Genomic DNA, 20,139 nt, shown 5'->3' with positions numbered 1-20,139 from the left:
TCAATAACGTCAATCTCGGGCAGAGCACAGATGACAGATCCGACATGTTATCCACTCACAGCTCTATGATATGGAGGAACTGTTATGTGGAGGAAGGAACTGTTATGTGGAGGAACTGTTATCTGTGATATGGAGGAGCTAGCCGATGAGAGTGTGTTTGCTGATGACGCCACACCGCCGCCATTTTGGGACTCCCAACCGACCGAAAGTTGCATAAATCAGCAACGTGGGAAAAAAATCACAGAACAGCAGGTTTTAAAATAAAGTGAGTTTTAATTTTTATAGGGCTTTTCATGTTGTGGTTACCACCAAGAGCATGTTTTTAAATAAAGTGTGAGTTTTAATTTTTATAGGGCCCCAAGAAGAGGGTGTGGTGACGACCAAGAGCATATTTTTAAATAAAGTGTGTTCTATTTTTTATAGGTTCTTTTCATGTTGTGGTGATTACCAAGAGTATGTTTTTAAAGAAAGCGATTTTTTTTTTTTAGGGCTTTTCATGTTGTGGTGACTACCAAGAGTATATTTTTAAATAAAGTGTGAGTTTTTTTTTTTATAGGGCTTTTCATGGTGTAGTGATTACCAAGAGCATGTTTTAAAATAAAGTGAGTTTTAATTTTTAAAGGGCTTTTTATGATGTGGTGATTACCAAGAGCATGCTTTAAATAAAGTGTGTTTTAATTTTCATAGGGCTTTTCATGTTGTGTTTACCACCAAGAGTATATTTTTAAATAAAGTGTGAGTTTTAATTTTTATATGGCTTTTTATGATGTGGTGACTACCAAGAGTATGTTTTAAAATAAAGTGAGTTTTAATTTTTAAAGGGCTTTTTATGATGTGGTGATTACCAAGAGCATGCTTTAAATAAAGTGTGTTTTAATTTTTATAGGGCTTTTCATGTTGTGTTTAGCACCAAGAGTATGTTTTTAAATAAAGTGCGAGTTTAATTTTTATAGGGCTTTTCATGTTGTGGTGACTACCAAGAGTATGTTTTTAAATAAAGTGTGTGTTTTAATTTTCATAGGGCTTTTCATGTTGTGTTTACCACCAAGTGCATGTTTTTAAATAAAGTGCGAGTTTGAATTTTTATAGGGCTTTTCATGTTGTGGTAACTACTAAGAACATGTTTTTAAATAAAGTGTGAGTTTGAATTTTTATAGGGCTTTTCATGTTGTGGTGACTACCAAGAGAATGTTTTTAAATAAAGTGATTTTTTAATTTTTTTTTAGGGCTTTTTATGGTGTGGAGACTACCAAGAGTATGTTTTTAAATAAAGTGTGAGTTTTCATTTTTTTAAATCAGGCTTTTCATGTTGTCGTGAATACCAACATGGCAGCGGATGACTTCAGCGTTTTCAGCAAACCAATGATCCAGTTGTATTTAGATTTGTGCATCCACTTCATATCCAGACGTGTACAATTAAGTCATTATTTACCACTTCATAATCATCATTGGCCAATTATTTTGGACGGTAATCAGTTGCAATCATATTTTCTAATCGGCCCAGCACGACAGTATTAACAGACGAAACAATCACAAGTATGTCGGCAAAAAAACAAACATTGTATAAATTCATGTTCGAATATACAAATGACTTGCAACCTTGTGATGTCTGGAAGCACGAACAATCAGACCAATGAAGGCACTCAACTTTATATCCGCTTTATCAGCATTGCACTCAGCTCCACGTTCCTGGTCCCCGGTGTCGCGCATGCGCACACAAGACTCACATACATCACAATATCTTCCCCCCTTAATTACAAATCCAACCGGTCTGGATGTGTAGATGTGTGGGAGGACCTACGCAGAGGAGTTGTTACAGGCACAGGTGAAATGGACAAATGTACCGGACTATCGGCAGGCACAGGTACAGGAACCTCGGGCGGAGACGCATGACTGTCGGCATTAGATGCAGGCTCGGAAACAACCGTTGCTCTTTCGAACAACGGAACAATAACTGGATGAACCGCAGGATTTGCATTTTCCTCCAACTCAATATAACGCCGCTTGATTTGGTCCATATGTTGCTAACCATCGGCCCATTCTTCAGCTCAACACAAAAAACACCGGTGCCTTCCCTGTTAAGATCTACACCTGGCAGCCATTTCGCTCCAAGGCCATTGTTTAGCACATCAACTGGATCGTTTACAGAAAAGTTTCGCAACACAGCCGTGCGATCATGATAGAAATTCTGATTCTGACGCTTCTAGCAACAATTCCACCGACGTCAGGATGAACAAGAGAGAGTGCAGTTTTGAGGTCTCGCTTCATAAGAAATTCTGCTGGAGGCACTCCAGTTACGGTATGTGGTCATGATCTATACCCTCGCAACATGCGTGGCAAACACGTTTGAAGCGAACAATGAGTAACATGCCTTAATACTCGCTTGATGATCTGTACAGCAAGCTCTGCCTGGCCATTAGAAGCGGGTTTGAACGGAGCAAAACGGACATGTCTGATGCCATTCAACCTCATGAATTCCTGAAATTCCTGACATGTGAAACACGAACCATTATCGCTTACCAACACATCTGGTGGACCGTGAGAAGCGAACATGACACGTAAATTCTCAACGGTAGCAGCAGACGTGCTGGTAGACGTGATAGAGCATTCAATCCACTTGTTAACAATCATGATCGGTCAGGAATTTGTAATTTGTTCAGGTGCCGGCGATAGTTCGCCTTATCTTCCCGAAGGAAACCGTGGGATCTTTAACGTCCACCAACTCTTGTCTGCAGACGGTATTCCCGTTTAACGTCCATCCGAGGGACGGTACACACATTGATGAGTCACCCAACCTGTTGTGGAAAAACATACAATCAGGTTCAGAGTAAAATTGATTCACTGCAGAGATCGATTCACTTCTTCTTCTTTCGTGTATCATCAGATGGCCAGCTCAGTGTCGTGCAGCCATGCCCTCGTCTCTGGTCCTACGTCGAAGAGGCCGGCTTCTGAAGGTGGTCTGTATAGGGGGCAGGTGGCAATTATGTGTTCGGCAGTCTGCTCAGGCTCGCCGCACTCGCACGCATTGATTCACTTTGATTTGATTCGCATCGATTCACTGCAGAGAAACATCAAAGAGATTTTTTTTACCTGCACAGAGAAGTTCAACACGATAAGTTACATGAAGACCCTTAGACCTGTGGCTGAGGGGGTTCTGGGTGCAAAAAAGGGCCTCAAGGTTACCCACCTAATTTGGTGAGAGGACCTTGTGGTACATCATATTAGCGAGGGTAGACTGTCTGAAACACGGCAATAAAGAGAAAATCATGGTTTTGTGTAAAATCCAAAAAGTCAAAAGGCCCTGAAAATTAGGGGTAGTGCAAATTAATTATGACCTGTAGCCACAGATAATCAGCATAACATAGCACGTTGTACCTCAAAATGAAGCCTGTAATGTCAGCTGCAAGATGCAATATGAATGCATCTGATTGGTCGATTTTTGAGGTCACCAGAGGTCAAATTATGACGTCAGGACGGGGGTGCCCAAAATTCACGAACTTGAGAACTAATGACCCAGTTTGGAAAAGTTATAATTCAGATAAAAACGTATTATTAATCATTTTGAGAAGGGTTTTTATCAGCAAAGTAAAAAAAAAAAAGAATTTCAGTAAAATCTTACAAATTGACCCTTTGGTGGCTGTTTGAAATTTGGACAAAAATCTCAAATATGCAAAAAATGGCATCCATGACATGGAAAACAGAAGTACATATCCAGTTTTTAAAAAGTGGTTTAAAATAATATGTAATGTTTTAGACGAGAGAAAAATTGAATTTTGAAGGGTTTAAGCCGTTTATTAGACCTGGCTGACGGATGATAAGGTCAATTATGTTACTTGGTGCAACTAGAAATTGAAGTCTCGTTCTTGTTGAAATATAAAGTTTTGAGTCAAAAATAGCAAATTTCCTAAACTTATTTTCAGGCAAACCAAGTTTTTTTAGTACAACAACAGGATTTATTTTTTATTGGAATTGAAATGTATCAGGCACCGGTAAAACCCCATTGGGTAGTCCCCATTGGGTTTACTGATTTGGGAATCCACCCAACAGAAGTTACATGAACAAAATGGAATGAGCCCTGTATATTGATCGATCATCCTACATTTTCTCACATTTCCTGTATCAGAGAAAGAATATATCAGCTTCAGGTGAGGATATTGTACGCTAATTGTTGAAATGGTACCTATAATGGGCTACACAAAATGAAGTAGTATAAATCCATTGCATTGGCAAAGTTATTAGGAGCGTGGTGGTTTCGCAATAATACATGGAAAGATCATGTACACATGAGTATAGCACAATGTTTTCCTACAGTTACTACCAACCGTTACATACTTGTAGGGACCTCTCTAGCTACTCAGTCATAAACTGAAGGGCGGGGCGTGAGGAACGGCTTTTCAGAATTGTACACAATGCTACTACTTTAATCTAAATAAAGATAACGCTTTGACAAGATTCACATACCGGTATTATGTACATGGATGAAAGTTGTAACCAACTTAAGGCCATTCATCCTATTGTTTTTATTGCAGGGCTATGGATGCCGTCCCTTCAAATCGTATGAGAACCTCAGTTTCATATGATACTGCAAAAGTTGTTCCTACGTTATGCATTATATGTCAGTCAACCACTGAACAGAACCCCTCCAGCACTGAAAATGGGAGGAAAAGAGTTGTCGAAGCAGCCACTATAAGAAAGGATGATGTTTCTGAACGGCTAAAACTGGTAGATTATTCTTACCTGTTTAATGACGCTGATCTGATGAAAAAGCCCACCAAGAGTGACCTCTGCCATGAACTTGAGAAAAGCTTGAATGATGGGGAAAACGAGTCATTTGCCTCAATTAGTGGGAGGTAGGGAGGCAAGACAGCCTCTTTGGTTGATGCAATGGCGTGTTTGCGACGGATGAAGCTACCTTCTGCAGGAACATTTGCTGACCTGTGCAGCAAATTTGTTGAGATGGTACAACGTATGTGTCCAAATGCAGAGCGGATCGACTACATATTTGATACTTACGTGCAAGGATATGTTAAAGACAATGAAAGAGTCAGGAGATGCTGTTGTGCTCCAATTGATTGATATAAGTCGTCTGAGGGAAGAGACAAAGTTACCTGTTTGTATGGATGCTTTCTGGGCGTCATCGGATAATAAAGTAGAGGTACAGAAGCTTCTAAAACAATTTATCCTGAAGAACATCGACACTGGTAGAGATATTATACTCAGTGGAACAGGTATTGAAGGCGAGACAGTTATTGAGCCCTGCATGGGTAGTTTCAACAGCAATGCTCCAGTTCCATTGCCTTATTTGGACATTGACATAGAGGAGGCTGATGTTAGACTTCTTCCACATGCTATGCATGCTGTAGGTTCTGGAGCAACCAGACTGGTTGTCCTTTCCAATGACACTGACATTCTTGTGCTTGTATTACACTTTTGGAGAATTCTAAAATCACATGGATTACAGGAAATTTGGATGAGAGCTGGAGTAGGTGACACTACTCGGTACATCCCAGTCCACACACTTGGCAACAGACTAGGAGCAAATCTTTGTAAAATTTTCCCAGCAGTTCATCAACTGACTGGTTGTGATAGCACGAGCAAGTTCGGAACCAAACCAGCTGGCCTGAAAGTAAATCCAGCAAAATACCTGAAGGATTTTGGGAATGACCGAGACAACATTGATTTTTTTTTTTTTTTTGACTTTGGCATGGTGGAAGAGTATGTGGTTCAGGTCTACAACCCAGGAGCATCATTCAAAACCATGGACGATCTACGATATAATCTTGACCACCACAGCAAAGAGACCATCATCAATTTACCTCCAACAAGCCGAGCAACAAGGGGACACATTCTCAGGGCTTTCTATGGAACCTTCCTTCAACTTCATTGTCTGAATGGTCGTCAACTTGATGCAAGGAACTTTGGTTTATATTATGAAGACGTTCTTATGAAACCATGCAAGAATCAAAAGATCCTTCCTGACGATTTCCCCACTACCTGCAAATGTGCGTCCTGTGCAAAAAAGCGCTGTCCTTGCCGACAAAGCGGTGACCCATGTTGTTCATACTGCAGTTGCCAGATTTATCAAAAGTGCAAAAATCCTTTTGTATGAGATGGACTAATAATTGTAAGACGTACCACACATAATGCTTCTATGTCTGGACTGAGAATGGAATTGGAAGACCTCGTCAGTAGTTTATCACACAAATTCTAATTAAAAACTGAACTGATAAGGTGAAAACGATATTTTTACCAACTACCCAGTCTCGGGGTCTTCAACAGTTTTGAAATGCCAAAAAAACATGATTACATTCAGCTGACCGATAACTGAGCGCTACAAGTGACTGCAAAGTCACATATCACAGCAAATCTGCAAACCTCTTCACATGTTGATGTTTTAATATGCCTTACATAGTGTATTGGTTTGGTTTAGGCCATATCTGTAACCCCGCTTTACATGTTTTAAGATGTTTAAGTCTTTATGTGTAAGTGTCGTCATTTTTGCATATTTGAGATTTTTGTCCAAATTTCAAACAGCCACCAAAGGGTCAATTTGTAAGATTTTACTGAAATTATTTTTTATTTAAAAACCTTGCTTATATGTTCCCTTCTCAAAATGATTAATACAACGTTTTTATCTGAATTATAACTTTTCCAAACCGGGTCATTAGTTCTCAAGGTCGTGAATTTTGGGCACCACCCCCCCCCCCTCCTGACGTCATATTTTGACCTCTGTTGACCTCAATAATCGACCAATCAGATTTCATTAATATTGCATCTTGTAGCTGACATTACAAGCTTCAGTTTGAGGTACAACTTGCTATGCTATGCTGATTAATTATATATGGCTCCAGATCATAATTAAATTGCCCTACACCTAATTTTCAGGGCCTTTTTGACTTTTCGGATTTTACACAAAACCATAAATTTCTCACTTATTGCCGTGTTTCAGACAGTCTGCCATCGCTAATATGAAGTACCACATGGTCCTCTCACCCAATTAGGTGGGTAATCCAGGGTCCCTTTTTTGCACACAGAACCCCCTCAGCCCCTGAATCACCTTGTGCTCGACCCCCGAAGCTCTTGCTGGATATTCTCATTTTGAAGAAGGTTTGGAACATTGATGTGTAACAGGTGTGAAGTTCTGTTCGAGTCCTGATCAGATAGCAGGGAATTACACAAAGGTGAGAATTCGCCAGCAACATTTGGGAAAAAACAAAGTTTCCAAACAAAGGAAAATTAATTACTCTGGAAGAGAGAGAGAGAAACATATTTCAGGTGAGAAGCAGATTTGAGAAATGCAAAGTAGGTGTGGATCCATTTTGCAGCAGGATACACCAAGTTGGAGGCTGTTTAATGGTCTAATACTTAAGCAGTTAAGACCGAAAAATATGGCGTATCGTTCATTTTTTCAGGAAAGCACAAAATTTGGCACAGACATGCTAGTATTCACAATAACACAGACAGTGCATTTGTGCTTTTAGGATCTCTTTATTGAGAAACCCTTCACAAATTCAAGTTCAATGAAAAACATAGGCAGGAGTCTTCTATTGACAAACAATTTTACATCAAGGGTGTTCTCCCCATATCACATATGGCAATGAAACATGGACTACAGAAAAGATTGAGGAAAAATTTATGTTCAACCTGCCATGGAAAGATGCCATCTGAGCATAACCAAAAAGGGACTAGAAAAACAACGAAATCAGATTAGTCTAGTAGGAAGACTAGGTCCCCCTGCACCACCCGGAGATATACTTCTAATCAGTGTTTCTAGATTGGAAAAAATGTGTAGAAAATGACTAGCTATGGCCCCAAGCTGAAAAAATGTCCCACATACCATTTTTATGCAAATTACTGCTGCAAATTTTATGCAAAATTATGCAAATTTTATGCAAATTTTTGATGAGGAGTAGAGTTGAGGGGTCTTTGAGGGCTTCATCGAGGTGCTCTCGGTTGCAAGACTGGGTCATTCTGAGAAGCACAGCAGGGTCAGAGATCATGATGTTCTCCTCCTCAGTGAATCTCTCCATCAACAGCCTCTCCATTGCCTCACACACTGTTTTGAGGCAAAAGAGGGACTTTGCGTAGGCCTTTCCACTGAGAACACCTTTGAGAGATCCACTTGTTACTAGTTGTGCCTCAAAGAGAATCTCTGCATATCCAGAACCACGCATCTTGTGTCCAGTGAGCATCCCGATGTAGTTCATGGATGTGTGGAAGGGTCCAATCGTTACTACATGACTAGCAAATTCATTTGGCCAGCGCCAGATGATGGGAAGGGCTTTCATGCAGACACCCAGATCAAATGTATTCAGGACCCATCTCTGACCCACCTCAGCAGTTGCTGCCTCGGAACGCTTCAGTAGCTCACGAACAACTGCGTTGTCTGTGATCGGTTGGTGGATAGGCGTGCAGTAGTCGACTGTTGATTTGCTGGGTGGGGGAGAACCAGTTGCAGAGGTGAAACCCCCTAGCCCAGGCACAGGCTGCAGGCCATTGCCATGCCATGCAGGCACCAGGCACAGACCGATCACAGACAACGCAGTTGTTCGTGAGCTACTGAAGCGTTCCGAGGCAGCAACTGCTGAGGTGGGTCAGAGATGGGTCCTGAATACATTTGATCTGGGTGTCTGCATGAAAGCCCTTCCCATCATCTGGCGCTGGCCAAATGAATTTGCTAGTCATGTAGTAACGATTGGACCCTTCCACACATCCATGAACTACATCGGGATGCTCACTGGACACAAGATGCGTGGTTCTGGATATGCAGAGATTCTCTTTGAGGCACAACTAGTAACAAGTGGATCTCTCAAAGGTGTTCTCAGTGGAAAGGCCTACGCAAAGTCCCTCTTTTGCCTCAAAACAGTGTGTGAGGCAATGGAGAGGCTGTTGATGGAGAGATTCACTGAGGAGGAGAACATCATGATCTCTGACCCTGCTGTGCTTCTCAGAATGACCCAGTCTTGCAACCGAGAGCACCTCGATGAAGCCCTCAAAGACCCCTCAACTCTACTCCTCATCAAAAATTTGCATAAAATTTGCATAATTTTGCATAAAATTTGCAGCAGTAATTTGCATAAAAATGGTATGTGGGACATTTTTTCAGCTTGGGGCCATAGCTAGTCATTTTCTACACATTTTGTCCAATCTAGAAACACTGATTAGAAGTATATCTCCGGGGGGTGCAGGGGGACCTAGTCTTCCTACTAGACTAGATGGAAAACAAAATTCCTAAATACTAGTCACAATAAAAAAAGAGAACAAAAAAGCAATAATCAAAAAAAAAGAGGAAGTTCTCCCAGAACTCAAAATTTCCACCTCCTTTTTCAGTAAAGGATCATTCATTATTCATGAAGCATTTCATGAAAATTCATTCTCATAACTTTGTTCCAAGGGCTCGTTTTAGAATCCTCACTAAATCTCTGACAGCCTCCACCTGTCGTTTGTTTGTCGTGATATTCCCCGGAATGCTATTTAAGTTCTGTTAGGGTTTTCTTGATCATCCGGATTTCCTGTTGCTCCGACTTTCATCGATATAATTTCAGGTTTCTTCAATTTCGAAATTCTCTTCACTTCATTTTTCATATCCTGGTATTTCAGATTTCAGCTCTCCTGTATGGATATTCATACGTGATTTGAAATGGCCACAATGATCGAAACCTTCATCACATATTGAGCATCTGTGAGGTCACTCCTGTATGGAACCTCACATGGGATTACAAATTGCCGCTATGAGAGAAACCTTTATCACATAACGAGCATTTGTAAGGTCGCTCTCCTGCATGGATCGTCATATGTGATTTCAAATTGCTGTTTTGAGAGAAACCTTTATCACATATCGAGCATTTGTAAGGTCGTCTCCTGTATGGATCTTCATATGTGATTTCAAATTGCCACTCTGAGAGAAACATTTATCACATATCGAACATGTGTGAGGTTGCTCTCCTGTATGGATCCTCATATGTTTTTTCAAATCGCTTTTTTGAGAGAAACCTTTGTCACATATCGAGCATTTGTGTGGTCGCTCTCCTGTATGCTTCATCATATGCGATTTCAAATGGCTGTTTTGAGAGAAACCTTTATCACATATCGAGCACTTGTAAGGTCGCTCTCCTGTATGGATCCTCATATGTGATTTCAAACTGATGTTATGAGAGAAGCTTTCATCACATATAAAGCATTTGTAAGGTTGCTCTCCTGTATGGATCTTCATATGTGATTTCAAATTGCCACTATGAGAGAAACCTTTATCACATATCGAACATGTGTGAGGTTGCTCTCCTGTATGGGTCCTCGTATGTATTTTAAAATGGGCTTTTCGAGAGAAACCTTTTTCACATATCGAGCATTTGTGGGGTCGCTCTCCTGTATGGATCCTCATATGTGATTTCAATGTGCTGTTTTGAGAGAAACCTTTATCACATATCGAGCACTTGTAAGGTCGCTCTCCTGTATGGATCCTCATATGTGATTTCAAACTGATGTTATGGGAGAAACTTTCATCACATATCAAGCAACTGTAAGGTCGCTCTCCTGTATGGACCCTCATATGTTTTTTCAAATCGCTTTTTTGAGAGAAACCTTTGTCACATATCGAGCATTTGTGAGGTCGCTCTCCTGTATGCTTCATCATATGTAATTTCAAACTGCCTTTTTCAAAGAAACCTTTATCACATATCGAGCATTTGTAAAGTTGCTCTCCTGTATGGATCATCATAATATGTGATTTCAAATCGCCTTTTTGAGAGAAACGTTTATCACATATCGAGCATTTGTAAGGTCGCTCTCCTGTATGGATCATCATATGTGATTTCAAAGTGATGTTATGAGGGAAACTTTCATCACATATCGAGCATTTGTAAGGTCGCTCTCCTGTATGGATCCTCATATGCGATTTCAAATTGCCGCTATGAGAGAAACCTTTATCACATATCGAACATGTGTGAGGTTGCTCTCCTGTATGGATCCTCATATGTAATTTCAAACTGGTGTGTCGAGAGAAACCTTTTTCACATATCGAGCATTTGTAAGGTTGCTCTCCTGTATGGATTCTCATATGCAATTTCAAACTGTTGCTATGAGAGAAACCTTTATCACATATCAAGCATTTGTGAGGTTGCTCTCCTGTATGGATTCTCATATGTAATTTCAAACTGGTGTGTCGAGAGAAACCTTTATCACATATCGAGCATTTGTAAGGTCGTTCTCCTGTATGGATCTTCATATGTCTTTTCAAATGGCCTTTTTGAGAGAAATCTTTGTCACATGTCGAGCATTTGTGAGGTCTCTGTTCTGTATGGATCATCATATGCCTTTTCAAGCTGTTGCTATGAGAGAAACCTTGATCACATATTGAGCATTTGTAAGGTCGCTCTCTTGTATGGATCCTCATATGCGATTTCAAACTTCCTTTTGTCAAGAAACCTTTATCACAGACAGAGCACTTGTGGGGGCCATTTCCAGTGTGGATTCTCATGTGTATTTTGATGTTACTCGTTGAAGCAAAATCCATTCTGCACACATTACACTGATAACGTATTCGTCTTTCTAAAACCTTTTTGTGTTTGTTTAATTTCATTTTAATCTTGGTGTTGTGAGGCCCAGACATGCACTTGTATTTTATAGGAGGTGAGTCTCGATGTTGTGATGACATTTGACATTTTGAATTTTCTGTGACAGATGAATCGTTGTTGTGTTGTCTGCCTTTCACATGTTCAGCATGGACATCACCTGTGTACAAATCAGCATCAGTCGTTTGCAGGGAAATGGATTTGAGAACCATCTTAAGAGTTCATAGAACATGTTACGTCATGGAATGTACACTTCAGTAAAAATATAAACATCGGGGCAATACCCCTGGACAATCATCTGGTAGAATAAAGCAGTACACTACACTGACTAAAGGTATTTTAAACCGTATCATGGCATTTTTAACCAATTTCAATGGATACTTGAAGACAGGGCAGCATGTACAATCATACTCACGTAATCTGAAGACTTTAAACAAACAAACAAACAAAAAATATTTTAGGGGGCAACTTCCCCCACCCCATAAACTACCATAGATTCCAAAAAATTTTCAATGCCGTGAACAAACTTTGTTACAGCACGGGTGGTAAAGGTTGTGGTAATTTTCATTGAAATTGTGTGTGTAGTTTCAGTTAAGAAAGCATATATCTATTTTGGGGGGTCAAACCTGGACCCACTTTGATCCCTGGTAGACCCTTCGACACAGACTTTTTTTTTTCAATGCCGTTAACAAACTTTAGTCACAATATAACAAATATCATTGGTGCCAAGTTTGGTCACAATCCCATCTGCGGTTTCGGAGAAGAAGTTGCAAGTGTTTATGGAGTGACGGACGGATTGACGACGCGCCACCACTTAAGCCCCCCGGAACTTCGTTTCAGGTGAGCTCATAATGAAGATAAATATTGTTTAAAAGAAAACTTCCAGATGTTAAGCGCTATTGAAGCAGTCTTCTACATCACCCTTATACACCACCCTATTTAACATGTCCAAGTCCTGCTAAACTATAGGTTATTGGAAGTAACAAGAAGGCAATTTGTGTTCAACAGTGTTCAAGTATTTAAATCAATTTACATAAAATAAAGATTGTTAAATTAATTTTATAAAAATTCTGGAATTTACTGGCATTTGACACTGTCGATTACATCACTTTATCCAACACGTTACATTCGGTATTTGTGCCTGTTGTTTGTGTCCTTTATGATGTCATTACAAACAGTATTTTTCCTGTTTGGAATGATTTTCAGTTTTGTTTAACTCCCAAGCAGCAGACAGAGTGAAAATATTGTTGCAGACTCGGAGTTTGAGTTTGGGTTTGGGGTTTGGGGTGCTTCACGAGTGGAACTTCTCGGACTCTCCCCGACCTCTGGACCTGGAGGCCGCCATGCCGTGGATAGTTTCGCAGCCCGACGAGATGTTAAGCAACTACTGACACCGACTGAGAACATCAAACCTGCCAACACAATTTATCTCGGCAGGTGATCCTTGCATGGCATGAACAGGTAGGCAGCTTCTCCTCAAGTGACCAACACATTCAAACAGCAGCGATTGCTATGGCGTTCTAGATTTTAAGCCGCTTCCGCACTAAATATTCTATCCTATGTAATTCCTCCTCTGTGTGAAAGATCAAGGGCACATCCGTAACCTGCCATTTAATTTAAATGTTCGCACTGACATTCGGCGGATTTCTTACAGGGAACCCAGACGTGTTCTGCACGTCAACTCCTCATGCTGCAGAACCCCCACAGACGTCTAACACAAACGCGCCGCCCCAAAACCATCCACTCACACAACCTGGTACATCTGCTACATCCCCACATCACCTTGCGGACCAGCGCACACAACTTACACACATCAGCCATCTCACGATCTCTCGCACACCATTTACTCACACAATCCACTCCACAGTCAATCTCACTCTATGACAGTGTACACACTACTTTACATGTGAGCTTCCCGCAGAGGCCCCACAGCTGAATTTGCCATTTGTGCCACGCACACTCAACTGCACACCATTGCTTGGGAATTTCTTTTCAATCATACACATATGGCCGTTTTGCCGGAATGGACCGTAAACACACAGTGACAGCAGTGCCTTGAAATGTGACCTCCCTTGGACCTGTACGGATTACACACCTGTTCTTCTTAATCTCCCTCGCACAGGACCAGAAATCCAACATTTAAAATATTTCCCGCTCAGTAACCTCACCCCTCCCCTAAGACAAGATAACGGTTACCCCGGTCTGAGTCGGTGCATGACCTCTACTGTCGCTTGCTCATGTACTCCACTCTGCACGCTCACGGCACACACTCCATTACACTGATGCTCGGCACTCCAATGAACCCCGGGTTTTTTACTCCACCAAAGTTCAGCACACACCCTTTCACACCATTAATTCACTCCAGCTCACACAGCCTCACCTGATCGTGGTCCGTTTTGATCGTTCATATCCCCTCCATCTGCATCTGCCATGTGTTATCCCAATCTTTACACGTTGTTTCGATACTTTCTCTGATCTCATCCTTAACATTCTTTGCCCTCTCGCTTGTCTCTAATCATTCTTCTTTGCCTTTGTCTATTTATTTTCATTTTTAACTCACCTGGAATGAAGTTCAGGGGAGCTTATGCGATGGCGCGTTGTCAGTCCGTCCGTAAACACTTGCAACTTCTCCGAAACTGCTGAAGGGATTGTGACCAAACTTGGCACAAATTATATTTGTTATGTTGTGATTAAAGTTTGTACATGGCACAAAAAAATGAAAAAATATTTTAAAAAATTAATAGATTGTGTTTAAGGGGGTTTAATGGGGTCAAAGAGGAGCCATGTTTTTTTTTTTTGTTTGTTTTTGCATACATAATTGAGGCTCGTGAAAGAGCTATCATTTATCACACAAACAAATCAGACAAACAAACAAAGTATATAAAAAGGGAAGCGGTATACAAGATGGGGAGAGAAGGGGAAGCACATAAACACAACATTTGTGAGGGACATCGGGAATGTGTGGGAGGGAGAGGGCTTGGGGGGAGGCGGCGTGGGAAGGTGGGGGGGGGGGGTGGGAGAAGTATAAAACACAAAGACAATGCAAGGACTTCCAGGAAAGAAGTTGGTATTTAAAAAAATTGGATCTGGGGTGAATTAGTGGGGGTAGAAAAGATCAAGGTTTTGGATGGGGGAAGATAAGACGTGGTGGTGAACAGATGTTTTAAAGACCTGGAGGGAGGAGTGGGATTGAAGAGAGTGAGGGAGTTTGTTCCAGAGGCAGGAGAAAAAAGGAATGAAGGAGTGACGGTGAGCAGAGAGTCTTGATTTTGGCAGTTTAACCATAAGAGGGTTGCAGGCAGATTTTGTGCGACCTGTAGGAATATTTGGGGGACAGAGCCCAGAAAGAGCTGGGGGAGCAAAGCTGGAGAGGAGTCGGTAGAAGACAGAAAGACGACCAACCTGCCTGCGATGAGTAAGTGAAAGGCCCTCGGAGTTAGATTCATTGTGGGACATTCCAATGATTCTGAAAGCTTTGGTTTCAACAGTGTGAAGCTGATCTAGGTGTGAGGCAGGAGCAGTGGCTGAGAGGGGAGGACAGTATTCCATTGAGCGGCAGATGAAAGCCTTGTATGTGGTGAGGAGCTCAGGTGTGCCAAGGAAGGAATTTGCACGACGGAGGATGCCTAGTCGCCGACTGGCTTTGGAGGCCAGATTTGAAATCTGGTTTTCCCAGGAAAGATCATGGCAGATAGTGAGACACAAAAGCTTGAGTGACAGAACTTCTTGGAGAGGATTGTTCAGAAAGTAGATGGGAGGGTTGTCCATTCGGTCTTTTTGGAGAGACATAGTAAGAGTGTGAGATTTGTCAGGATTGAAAGACATGTTCCACCTGTTTGACCAGTCTGTGATTTTGTCCAGGTCTGCAGAGAGTGAGGAGGCTGCAGATTGCCGATCCGAGGGATGAGGAATGGAGCGGCAGACAGTGAAGTCATCAGCAAAGAGGTAGAGAGGATTTTCAAGAGAGTCAGAGAGATCATTGATGAAGACAAGAAAAAGCACACGGCCCAAAACACTGCTTTGGGGAACTCCAGCCTGAAAAGGAAGGGGATATGAGAGAAACCCATTCAGGGCCACAAGTTGACTATGACCAGAGAGGAAATCCGCAAGCCATGCGTGGAGATTTCCATGGATACCATCGGAGGCGAGTTTGGTGAGCAGAGCTGGGTGCCAGACCGTATCGAAGGCACGTGTTATGTCAAGGGAGACAGCTCTAATTTCCTGTTTGGCATTGAGGACCTTCATCCATTGTTGAGAATGCAGAAGCAACATGTCCAGGGTAGAATAACCTGGTCTGAATCCAAATTGATGATCGGAGATCAAGCCATTGGGGAAGAGGAAGGATTTGATATCTAAAGCAATGATGGATTCCTGAGTAGGTAGTATGCAGTGTTGAGTCATCTGCCTAAAGCCCTAAATGGTTAATTGAGAAAGAATACAATCAGGCAGAACATTGATATACAGTCACGTGAAAAAGTAAGTACACCGCATGTAAAGTTTTGACTTTTTCAACATATTTCAACATCCAGCTATTTGATCTTCATTTCAACAATATTGATAGATAAAGGTGATAGAATATAACAAATATCATGAAACATTTACATTTTGTAGTCCATTGTATAATTTAAATAAACATAAATGCAAATTTTGCCTGTGGAAAAAGTAAGTACACCCTTGGCTCTAATAGGTGGTATTTCCCCCTTTGGCAGAAACAACCTCAAGTAGGCGTTTCTTATAACTGTCTGCCAGTCTCTGACATCGACTGGGACAAATTTTTGCCCACTCCTCCATGCAGAATTATTTCAGCTGTGCGATGTTTGAGGGGTTTCTTGCATGCACCGCTCGTTTCAAATCCCCCCCACAAAATCTTGATGGGATTTAGATCCAGACTTTGACTTGGCCATTCCAGAACCCTCCATATCTTTCTTTTCAGCCATTCCTTGGTGGATTTACTGGTATGTTTAGGGTCATTGTCATGTTGCAAGGTCCACCTTCGGTTGAGCTTCAACTTTCCAACAATGGCCTCACATTCTCCTCAAGCCCCCTCTGGTACAATGAAGAATTCATTGTGGATTCTATGGTGGTGAGCTGCCCAGGCCCTGATGCAGCAAAGCTGCCCCAAACCATAATATTTCCACCACCATACTTTACAGTTGGTATCAGGTTCTTGTGGTCAAATGCTGTCTTTGGTTTTCACCAAACATGTCTTCTGGTACTGTGGCCAAATAGCTCTACCTTTGACTCATCTATCCAGAGCATATTGTTCGAGAAGTGCTGGTCTTTGCCTCGGTGTTCATTGGCAAAATTTATTCTTGCCCTGGTGTTCTTTCTGGACAGCAAAGGTTTCCTCCTGGCACACCTCCCATGTAGATCAAATTTGTGAAGCCTCTTTCGAATGGTAGACTCATGCACTTTGACATCAACAGTGGCAAGAGCTACCTGTAGGTCCCGTGATGACATTCCGGGGTTCTTAGAGACTTCTTTCAGCATCTTGCGGTCTGCTCTCGGGCTGAACTTGCTGGGCGGCCTGGCCTGAACAAGTTGGCAGTTGTTTGGAATCTTTTCCAATTGCAGATGATCTTCCGGACAGTCGAATGATTGATTTCAAATTGTTTGGAGATCTTTTTAAATCCCTTCCCAGACTCGTAGGCATCTCTAACCTTCTTTCTGAAGGCCTCAGAGAGCTCTTTTGATCTAGGCATGGTGACGCCGCACACTTCAACAACAAAGAGCAAACCAAACTAAATGTCTGAGGTTTAAATAAGACAGGTTCCTCCAAGATCCTTTCTAACGATGTTCTAATCATTTACACCTGAGCTGGTGCACCTGATTCTAATTTTAGGTGTTTGAAGTAGTGATAAATGTAGGGGTGTACTTACTTTTTCCACATGCGAAATTTGCATTAATGTTTATTTAAATTATACAATGGACGACAAAATGTAAATGTTTCATGATATTTGTTATATTATATCACCTTTATCTATCAATATTGTTGAAATGAAGATCAAATAGCTGTGTTGAAATATGTTGAAAGTCAAAACTTTACATGGGGTGTCCTTACTTTTTCACGTGAGTGTATAACATTAACAATGTTGGACCCAACACAGACAGACCCCTGAGGACTCACATTAGTATTATGGAAAGCTGATTACTGACCCTCATGTACCATGTACCACAGGTATTTGATGATTTGCAAGGAAGTCAGAGATTGTATCAAGCAATTTTCCAGAAATGCCATGTGATTTTAGCCTTTGAGATATCGAGAGCAACAACTCTGGCTTCTCCACGATGATCTACAGCCCCATTCACATGTTGAGTGATTAGGGATAGAACATCACCAGTGGACCTTGACCGTCTAAAGCCATAGTGAACATCAGTTTGGAGGTTGTGGGTTTCCAGATGAGTCAGGAGTTGTTCCATCAAGGATTCAAAGACTTTGCTGATAATGGGTAGAAGTCCAAAAGGCCAATAGTTAGAAGAATCTGATTACTCACCAGATACTTTAAAGACAGGGACTGCAGAAGCCTGCTTCCAGCTAAGTGGAAACACAGACTATGACATGCACAAGCAGTACAGTTTTACGAGAACAGAAAATAGTTCAAGTGAACACATCTTCAAAGCAATTATAGGGATTCTATCTGGTGCAGTAGATTTTCAAATGTCAGGCCTTTGAATAATCTTAGCAACTTTCATGGGTGTGCTGATAATAGTGGAAAGTCTGGTGTCAAGACAGGAAGGACAAACAGTCAATGTTTGTCCGTGGTCTTCAAGTGTGGAGTTTGCAGCAACATTCTCAGCAAAGAGGTTGACTTTATCATTCAGAGAAGTAAGTACTTCAGGGCAATTGAAGAGGACAGGAATCGATGGTCGATTACGGTTGAGAATGCGATTAGCAATTCCCTTAAAATCTCGAGAACCGAGCTGTTTATTTGAGATTGAATTACAAACAGATTCTGTATACTGGCGCTTAGCATTCTCCATTACTCGTCTGCAGTGGTTGCTCACAACATGATACAAACGATGTGCCTCACTCAAGCCAGCACAGTGATGCTGTTTGAAAAAGTGATTGTGATGGATGAGAGCAGCAGAACAAGCTGGAGTGAACCACAGCTGAGAGTGTTGTTTCACTTGGTAGGTCCGATAAGGGATAAAACGGTCCATACCAACACGGATCCACTCAGTAACTTCCTTGGCAGCTTCATATGGGTTGTGACAAAGGATTGAGTTCCAGTGAATATCGGCAAGAAAAGAACACAAGGCAACCCAGTCAGCCTTGCTATATTGAAAGACAGTCCAATGGATACGATGAACAACAGTTGATGGTGAAGAAAAAGAAACCTGAACTTCGATGGCGACATGATCAGAATTTCCAAGAGGATGGAGAATATTTATTTTATTTTTTGTATGCAAAGGCGATGCCCGTGTAAGAGCTAACACACAAGACACAAAAACACAAACAGAGACACATAAAACATATAATAAAGGGAGCAGGAGACAAGAGGGGGAGAGAGATGGAAGCACACAAGCAACAGCAGAGCAGAGACATCGGGAGATCTGTGGAAGAGAGAGGGCATGGGGAGGCGAGTGGGGGGGGGGGGGGCGGATTTGCAGAAGGTATAAAACAAATGGACACGACTTGGACTTTCATGAAAGAAGTCAGAATTTGGAAAAGGTGGATTTGGGGTGAATGAACAGGAGTAGAAAAGATCAAGGCGTTCCCCAATGATGATTGCATTTTCAAGGTTAGATGAATTATTATTTTTAATGTACCTCTAATTACATTTTTTGCTATTCTACATTTTGCTATTCCATTTTTGGTAATGTACCCAGGGGGGTGAGGTCAAAAGGATACTGCTCTTGCACCTTATTGCCATGTGGGGATCATAACAACCAAGTATGTGAATTTTTACACAACCGTTCAGGACAGCATGATGGACAGACAGACGGATGGACAGAGCCGATTGTAATATGACTACGATGAAGCGTCTTCATACTTTTTCAAAAAACGTGGGATAACAAGGATAAGCCTTCCATGGCTGAAGAGGTATACTATTTCCTGCATGCAGATAACTTGAATGCACCGTTAAACATGGAACACAGAGGTAATTAATACAATTCCCCCCCCCCACCCCCCACAAAAAAAATAGGGGAAAAATACCCCGATTTTTAAAATGCTGTGAAGAAATTTGGTACATCACAGGTGATGAAGGTTTTTTTTTTTTTTTTTTTTTTTTTTTTTTTTTTTGTATACAAGATCGAGGCTCGTGAAAGAGCGAACATTAATCACACAGAAAGACAAATCGACACATAAAACATATAACATCGGGAGCGGTAGACAAGATGGGGAGAGAGGGGGAAGGACACAAACACAACATTTGAGAGCAGGGACCAAGAGACATGGAGACATCGAGAGATCTGAGAGAGGGCGAGGGCTTTGGGGGGGGGGGGCATGGGAAGGGGGCGGTGGGAGAGGTATAAAACATATGGACACTGCCAGGACTTCCAGGAAAGAAGTTGGAATTTCAAACAAGGTGGATCTGGGGTGAATTAGCGGGGGTAGAAAAGATCA

General features: G+C 41.5%; 1 protein-coding gene across 3 annotated transcripts in view; it reads right to left on the bottom strand.

Moving 5' to 3' along the window:
* Nucleotides 1-7,468: 7,468 nt before the first annotated feature.
* The window catches only part of LOC137418188 (uncharacterized), a 53,469-nt gene continuing 40,798 nt past the window's right edge, over nucleotides 7,469-20,139 (bottom strand). Inside the window, exons 3-4 of one of the 3 annotated variants that reach the window (XM_078770652.1) lie at nucleotides 9,208-11,730; nucleotides 7,469-7,724 (exon numbers count right to left, since the gene is read on the bottom strand). In XM_078770652.1, coding sequence (XP_078626778.1) covers nucleotides 9,803-11,730 — 1,928 coding nt within the window. In that variant the 3' untranslated portion in view covers nucleotides 7,469-7,724; nucleotides 9,208-9,802. Of the gene's footprint in view, nucleotides 7,725-9,179; nucleotides 13,649-20,139 lie in introns of those variants that run through there. The other 2 variants (XM_078770653.1, XM_078770654.1) reach the window with 2 other exon arrangements.

The sequence above is a fragment of the Myxine glutinosa genome, chromosome 1, assembly GCF_964187855.1.
Source record: "Myxine glutinosa chromosome 1, kmMyxGlut1.1, whole genome shotgun sequence".
In the NCBI taxonomy this organism is placed as follows: Eukaryota; Metazoa; Chordata; class Myxini; order Myxiniformes; family Myxinidae; genus Myxine; species Myxine glutinosa.
Note: the sequence above shows the minus strand (reverse complement) of the source record. Positions and strands in the feature narration are given on the sequence as shown.